General features: G+C 32.6%; 1 protein-coding gene across 1 annotated transcript; it reads left to right on the top strand.

Moving 5' to 3' along the window:
- The first annotated feature begins 6,315 nt into the window (after positions 1–6,315).
- On the top strand, positions 6,316–8,160 carry LOC107918549 (serine acetyltransferase 1, chloroplastic). The gene has a single exon (XM_016848126.2). It carries the CDS (start codon positions 6,389–6,391, stop codon positions 7,556–7,558), a length of 1,170 nt encoding a protein of 389 aa, XP_016703615.2. The 5' UTR covers positions 6,316–6,388; the 3' UTR covers positions 7,559–8,160.
- The last annotated feature ends 680 nt before the right edge of the window (positions 8,161–8,840 follow it).

Genomic DNA, 8,840 nt, shown 5'->3' on the forward strand with positions numbered 1-8,840 from the left:
TTTGCAATCAATTTGGTATTTGAACTTTCAAAATACGTAAAAAAAACCTTAAACTTTTTCAAAACAAGCAATTAAGCCATTGCTTTTTTCTTTTACACTCAACTGGGTACTTGAACTTTCAAAATGCAACAAAAAGGCCCTTAAACTTTTTTTTTAAAATTAAGCTCACTGCCATTTTTTTGCACTCAACTGGGTACTTGAACTGTCAAAATACATCAAAAATGCCCTTTTGTAACACCCCTAACCCAAATCTACGGCCTGAACAAGGTTACAGATTATTACCAGAGATTACAGAACAAATAATAGACATTTTATAACATACAATATTCATATCAAAATTTAATCATAAAGTCCCTTATAAGAACCCTCGGGCCCCAAAATATGCATTAGAATCGAGTAGGGACTAAATCGAGAACTCAGAGAATTTTTCGCAAAATCTCAAAAATTTTCCAAGGTGCAGGGGACACACGCTCGTGTGGCTAAGCCGTGTGTCTCACACGGTTGAGAGACACGCCCGTGTCTCAGGCCATGTGGGTATTTGAAGTAGGGACACAGGGCCGTGTCCAAATTAGGGTGGCTATTGACTTGGGTCACACGGCCAAGCCATGCCTGTGTGCTAGGCCGTGTGAGCATATTGACTTGCATAATTAAGGTGCAAGGTTCACACGGCCAAACCACACGCCTGTGTGTCAGGTCGTGTGTTACACACGGCTGAGACACACACCCGTGTCTCTGCCTGTGTGAACATATTTGAGCATTCTATTTTGCAATTTTAAAGATGCAAGGGACACACGACCAAAACACACGCCCTTTCGCCCGTGTCTTTACCCGTGTAGACAAAATAAAGGCTATTTCCAAGCCTTATTTCTCACTCAAACTTGTCTTCTACCTACATCAACATTTTAACACATTTACCAACCAATTCAAGACATTTAAACCAAGCCAAAACCAAGTCTTAAACTTAATATTTTACACATACAACCAGTGTGCTCTTAGGCATGTCAATAGACAATTTATTATTATGTCATTCCAAAAATTTTACTTACCTAGATACCAAATGCATATATGCATAATAAAATTCATACCTTAAACATGATAATACCATATATATCAAAACATGACCATTACAAGTCATTCCAATAGCTAATTACAACCAAAACATGTGTATGCCATCATTGGCCAAGTTATCCTATACATGCCATTATAACCCAAAGTTAATTTACTAAATATACCGAGATGAGCCAATGGATAGTGTGATGATATCTCCGCCAAGCTTCCAACTCAATGAGCCTCCGAATTACTATAGAGCAGAGGAAAATAAAACAGAGTAAGCATATTATGCTTAGTAAGTTCGTATAACTGAAATTTAACTTACCAATTAAATTCACATTTAAGGAAAGTAAATAAACATGCATCTAAAGCAGTTTGGCTAATTTCCTAAACACATATCATCATCAAGCGTGTTAGTCAAGTAATTCACATGAATATCAAGAAACATGTATGAGCTCATCAATATTCAATTTCCACATACATGAATTTATCATTTTAAGTATCCATGAACATGTACATATCATATCTTTGTATTTTAAGTATTTCTCATATCAGGATTTTACCCGTTGAATAACTAAATATCAATGGATACATGGGTAGTACACTCGAAGTGTACAAATCTGTAATTCGTCAATTCATATTCGGGAGTGCTCATTTGAACACATAATCAAGAAACACTCTCTCAAGCCATATAACAGGAAGCTCATGTGAGCCATGTAATAGGAAGCTTATCCGGGCCGTATAATGGGAAGATCATAAGAGCCATAATCGGGTAGCTTTGAAGAATTATTAACTGGAAGCTCCGGATAGCCATATATCGGGAAGTTCAAGCGAGCCATATCGGGAAGGTCCGGAGAGCCATTAATTAGGAAGCTCACAAAGAACCTTTAATCTGGAAGCTCACGTAGAGCCATATATCGGAACGCTCATAAGAGTTGCGGTGTGTCCACAACACATGCAGGATCACAACCGATCGGGATGCTCCGGAGAGCTATTAACGGAAAAGTCGTAAGAACCATATAACGAGAAGCTCGAGAGGGCTAATAACAGAATGCTCATGAGAGCTAATAACGGGATGCTCTTTCGAGCTACGGTGTGTCCACAACATATGCTGTACCACAACCAATTCGGAAACCTCGTATCCATCGAATCTCATTTATCCAAACGGGACTTATCATTTATCGGGTATTATCGGATATTGATCAATTTTCATATATATGACATTTATACAATTCACATATACAACATCCAATTCAAACATATAAATATTCAATTGAGTTACACGAACTTACCTCAATAATTGTTCGTGTATGCAAATTCTACTAATCCGACACTTTTTCTTTTCCATGATTTGACTTCGTATTTGATCTATTTGGATCTATACGAATGAATTTTAACATCAATTCAATTCAATTCATATCTTTGGCAAAATTATCATTTTATCCCTATACTTTCAATTAATGATGATTTTGTCCCTAGGCTCGAAAAATGAAATTCATGTAATTTAATAATTATTCCAAGCCTAGCCTATTTTTACATATATTATTTACAGCCCATGTATTTCACAAAATTTAGAATTTTTTCTTGACTTTTCTATCTTTACAATTTAGTCCCTAAATTATGATTTCATCAAAATTTCCTTAACAAAAGTTGTTTATCTATCAACAAGCTTTCATTTTCTACCATAAAACTTCATAATTCAACTATATTCATCCATGTCAAAACTTTGATACTTTGATAACTTTACAAATTAATCCCCGAGATAGCTAAATTAAGCTATTACAATCTCGAAAATGTAAAAATCATTAAAAACAGGCAAGGATACATACCTAATTAAGCCAACAAAGTTTTCTTGAACTCTCTTCTCTTAGCTAGGATTCCCATGTATTTAATTTTGGGAAAGATGATGAAAAATGATGATATTTTCTTATTTTATTAATTTATCATCTTTTCATCCTTTTCTTTCCAATTTCATCCTTTTCTTTAATTAAATTTCCATGGATGAATCATCATACTTATATACTAACTCCACTTAATGGTCTAATTGCCATATAAGGACCTTAAATTTTGAATTTCATAGCTATTTGATACTTTTAGCTAGTAGAACTCAACTTTTGCATTCTATGCAATTTGGTCCTTTTTATCGGATTAGACACAAAATTAGTAAAATTTCTTTACAAAATTTTCATGAAATATTTCAATCATAATGCAGATCATAAAATAATAATAAAATAAATTTTCTTTCAGACTCGAATTTGTGGTCCCAAAACCACTGTTCCGATTTCACTGAAAAATGGGCTGTTACACCTTTGACGGTCAACTGTTAAAGTTAATTGCCCCTAATTTTTTTAGTTAAAGCCACCCCAAGTCACAACTACAGTTTGACATGTGGCAAAAAATTATAAAAAATAAAAATTCATAAAAGTAATAAAAGTTATTAAATTTTAATTAAAAAATTACATTTTATTAAAAAATAGAATTTGTTAACTTTTATAAAAAATTATAAAATATATAAAAAGGCCATTTAACCATTAACCGTTGACCGTTAAAGTTAACAGCCCCTATTTTTTTTTCAATTAAAGCCATCACGTGTCACAACACAATGTGACATGTGCCGAAAAATGATAGAAAATAAAAGTCAATAAAAGTTATAGAAAAATTATAAAAAGCTTCTTTTGGTACGATAACTTTTATAATTTTTTTACAATTTTTAATATTTTTTAAATTATTTTTTACAAGTTTTATTGATTTTTATTTTTTTATCATTTTTTATCACATGTCACGCCGTGGTTGTGACATGTGGTGACTTTGACTAAAAAAATTAGGGGTAATTTACTTTAATGGTCAACTATTAAAGTTAATGGTTAAACGGCCTTTTTGATAGATTTTGATAATTCAAGTATCCAATTGTGTGAAAAAAAAAGAAAAAAAGAAAAAGCAAGGGTTTAATTACTTTTTGTGAAAATATTTGAAGAATTTTTTGATATATTTTGAAATTTTAAACACCTAATTGAGTATAAAAAAACAAAAATTTAATTACTTTTTTAAAAAAAATTTAAAGACTTTTTACATTATTAAATTTATTTTTAAAATAAAAAGCCCAAACATTATTAATGGCATGCAGATGTTGAGCAGACCAACTTTAGGTGGACAATATAAATAAATAATAATAGGAAAAAAGTTTAATTCACAAATTAACCTTGAAGTATGTTTTTTTCTTACTTCGATATTTAATGTTCTTTCTTAATTAAATATTTAAAATATTAAAACAATTTTGTTTTTAATCCAAAAATAAATGGTCATTAAAAGAAATCAATCCAGTCAATGAGATGACTTATGTGACTTTGATATTTGTATAATCTAAATTTTAAAAATTAATATTAAAATTAAATGTGAATATCTGGTACATTATTAGTATATATTTTTTATTCTATAAATAATTTTATAAAATTGTTATATTTTTTAAAATATTTATTACTTTAATATTTTACTATATTATATATGTTAATCTTAAAAATTCGATAATGTATCAAATATTTTTTTTAAAATTTAAATAGTTTTAAGTGAATTCCTCTCAATTTTCAAGGTTGGGTATCGATGGTTCCAAGGTGGGAACCACCATTCACCGAGGAAGAAGAAGAATTTGGTGGTTGGTCTGACTTGATAATGACAATTTTTTGGTTGATGATGAAGTGTTTGGCGGAGCGGAGAAAGGAGAATCCATCGGAGTCTGAAAGATGGCTGCTGTTGTTACTATTACTGTCATCAGTGAAGAAGTGGAAAATTTTGAACTTGAGAGCCAAAGCGAATTTTTCAAATGTTTCATAAATTTGTGGGGGGTTTAATGGGTGTTCATAGCAATGAAAAAGATGAAAGAGGAAGGGAAAGGTTCACAAATGGAGAGGTAAAAACAATTTTACCATATTATTAAATTAAAAAAGTTATGATTATAGGTGGCATCATGTCAATGAACGTCAATTGAGATAAAAGAAAATTAGGTATTAAAGTGAGAAAATAAAGATATTGGAGGGGCCAATTTGTGAATAAAGCAGAAAGAAAAAGACTCCGAAATGTCAAATACGTTTTGGGGTTGGGGTTCAGACGTAACCAGTTACATAATGCGGTCAAACACTAACTAATGGTCAAGGAAACTGCTCCTACGAGAGCCGTGTACATGAGGGTGACCGGATAACAGCCCAAAGTAAAATGTCCTTTTTATCCTTTATCTCATTTTACAAGGCGCGTCATCGCCCACGTCACCGCTTGCTTTCCAACTCTTTTACTTCTCTCTTAAAAAAATATTTAATTAAAAAATGGCATAGGAAAGGGCAATCTTAGAGGTTCTAAGCACATTCAAGTGGCCTACATTCTATTCCATATCATTTTGTTCATTGAATGGCATAGGAAAGGGCAATCTTAGAGGTTCTAAGCACATTCAAGTGGGTGAAAAATGTTCTTTTTTATTTTAAATAATATCATTTATTAAAAATAATTATACTTTGAAAAATAATAAATTTTAAAAGGAAACAACAGTATTTTAGGAGCATAATATATTGAAGTAGAGAAGAACCCCTTTATTATCTTTGATATAAATATCATCTACATATCATATTTTCTCTAATTTAATTAACTTACTTTTAAAAAATTTAATTTTTTTTAAAAAAACACGAGAGAGCAAACACGTTGACCCTATATGAAAAAACCCATATAGAATTGAAATAGAAAATTAAAGATGAAAAAAAATATTTATTTTTCTACGTAAATAATATAGAAGAAGAGAACATGTTTATTTATTTTTTAAAAACCATTATTTTAATTAACGTTAAATTAAATGAATAATAATATTTACATTTCTTTAAAAACTGATAATGTGTTACTATTTAATGGACATTCTTCTAAAAATATTTATACCCGAAATACTTTTTATAATTTTTTCTATTAACCTATTATTTTTAGTTTTCTTACAAAAAGTCGACTGAATTTTAAATTGTTAGCAATATAGAACGTTTCTATTTAAAGAAAAAAACAAAAGCTAATATGTTTAGACTTGGACAAAATATTTAAAAAATTCTTAAATTTTTATAATTTTATTTACCTATTCTTTATATTTTTACTGAATCTAAATAAATTATTATACTTTGATTTTTCTTAAAACAATTTTTACGGGATTAATTCATATTTGAATATAATCTGAAATGCCATTTTTACCCTTGGTGGGACAGGTTAGAGCCCCTATAAAATTACGTTCTGAACACCGAAAATCTGGGCAAAACCACAAGAAAGCATCTTAAATCATTAGCGGAAAGCTAAACATTTTCCCAGAAAATCTCAATTTTCCATGAAAGTTCTGGGGACACCTCGTCCTTTACCTCTTGCTTTAGATACCAACGACTCTCGTGTTCTCTCTCATACACACTCTTCTCCATCAATACTCTCATCCACGAAACATTCTCACAAGCTTTCCAAATCCATGGCTACTTGTATCGACACCTCAAGAACAACCGAGCCTTCCCAAGTTTCCCAGCGTCCAAACAGGTCTCAACCTGATGAAATCCATTACAAGTATGTAAAATTCTGCAGACCCACTTTTACTGACCATGTTTCAAGCATACCCTTTAGCGAAAACCACACAAATGGCATCCACACCAGAAAAATTGCTGATTTATCTTTTGAAGAAGAAGGAGAAGTAGCAGAGATGGGTTCTTTATGGCTGAAAATGAACGAAGAGGCAAGGTTAGATGCTGAGCAAGAGCCCATCTTGTCAAATTATTATTACAGCTCAATTTTGTCTCAGAATTCATTAGAATGTGCTTTGGCAAACCATTTGTCAATCAAGTTAAGCAATTCAAGTCTTCCTAGTTGTACTCTGTTTGATATATTCATGGGGATTGTTTTGGAAGATAAAGGAATTGTAAAAGCTGTCAAGGAAGATTTAAAAGCTGTTAAAGAAAGAGACCCTGCATGTATAAGTTATGTGCATTGCTTTTTGAATTATAAAGGGTTCCTTGCATGTCAAGCACATAGGATAGCACATAATTTATGGTCACAAGAGAGGAAAGTTTTGGCCTTGTTGATACAAAATAGGGTGTCTGAGGTTTTTGCTGTGGATATTCATCCTGGGGCTAAGATTGGGAGTGGAGTATTTTTTGATCATGCTACTGGAGTTGTTGTTGGAGAGACTGCTGTTATTGGAAACAATGTATCAATCTTACATAATGTGACATTAGGAGGAACTGGTAAGGTTTGTGGTGATAGACATCCAAAGATTGGAGATGGAGTTTTGATTGGTGCTGGCACTTGTATTTTGGGAAATATTAAAATTGGCGATGGAGCTAAGATTGGTGCTGGCTCTGTGGTGTTAAAGGATGTGCCTCCCAAGACTACTGCCGTCGGGAACCCGGCTAGACTGATTGGAGGTCGGGAGAACCCCGTTAAGCTTGACAAGATTCCAAGTTTTATCATGGATCATACTTCACACATTACTGAATGGTCTGACTATGTCATATAGAGAGCTAATTCATTTTCCCTTTTAATGCTTTGGAATTGGTTTGGAGCCTTTCTGTTTTTTGCTAGAAGAGAGAATTGAACGTCTCCTTTAGGAATTGGAAGAGTTTCTAGGTGATCCCCATGCATGCTAAACCGGATTAGTTATGCTGTTATTAAAGCCAGCTTTGAAGCAAGTACAGTATATGAGTATTTATGTACTTCCTTTTATATTCATCAGAAATGAACTCGCAATCTCTGGTATTGTAGCAATTAAAGTAGAATGTTAAATGTTATATGCTTGTGTTTTGGATCGAAGCCTGAACTGATTTTTATTGAGGTTTGAACAAAATTTTGACCTGAAAGTTAGTCTTTAGATGTGAGTGAGTGCAGAAGCAGGGGAGGATGAATAGAGTAGAAGTTATGATGGCATATCTTCATTCCCATTTTTATGTTCATATGGGGTGGCTAATGCATTGATGTTATAGTCCAAGCAATTGAACCTTTTTTTAATTCGATGAGAAAAAGGTTCTATTTTGTCATTATCTAATGCAATAATTCTCGGCTTCTGTTTTTGCTTTTGCCAATATTTTTAATCATAATAATAGTAAAATCTCTTTCAAGATATTAGAACTTTTCCTCTTTTATTGCTTTCAGCCTGTAGGATTTTTGGCCTACATTTTATGACATTCTTTATTTATTTTTCGTCAAGTACTTTTTCAACAGCCCTGCTCTGTTCAAATCTAAACATTAACATGGGATATGATTTTTCAAGAATCATCACATGGGCACAGTATTTTTGAAGAAAGCCACCAAGGCAAAACCTGGCATGTAAATTTTGTTGATATTTTAAAAAGTAGTGATCCCGTCAACTCTTCCTTTCAGTATGCGGTAAGATCTGGGGAGGGCCTTTTCTGAGCATTAGGTATGGTGGATTTTTTTTTCTTTTTGAAGAAAAAGAAAATAAACCAGCTGGGACCAAATAGATTAGGGTTGTAAAAGCCCAAATTTGCCCGGGCTCAGACAAAATTAAACCAACAAATAAATAAAACAGTCTAAAATTACTAGTCATTTACAACAAACCCAAATCAAAACAACCAAAAAAAAATTAAAAGCCCAATTAGCCCAACACCTAAAACATTTTCAGAAAAAAACTCTAGCCTAAGCGCCGCACGTCCCATCACCCACTCCTTTGCCGCCGTCAGAGCAAATGGCGCGAACCAACCATCGCTTCTCGCACGCCTCCGTCACATCACGTCTCTGCAACCCGCCACAGCCACCTGCAAACACGCAACAATAGACAAACA

The sequence above is a fragment of the Gossypium hirsutum genome, chromosome D13, assembly GCF_007990345.1.
Source record: "Gossypium hirsutum isolate 1008001.06 chromosome D13, Gossypium_hirsutum_v2.1, whole genome shotgun sequence".
Lineage (NCBI taxonomy): Eukaryota > Viridiplantae > Streptophyta > Magnoliopsida > Malvales > Malvaceae > Gossypium > Gossypium hirsutum.

Excerpts from the sequence above, each read along its gene's own strand:
- LOC107918549 (XM_016848126.2), top strand. The coding sequence starts at position 6,389 with ATGAAAGTTCTGGGGACACCTCGTCCTTTACCTCTTGCTTTAGATACC.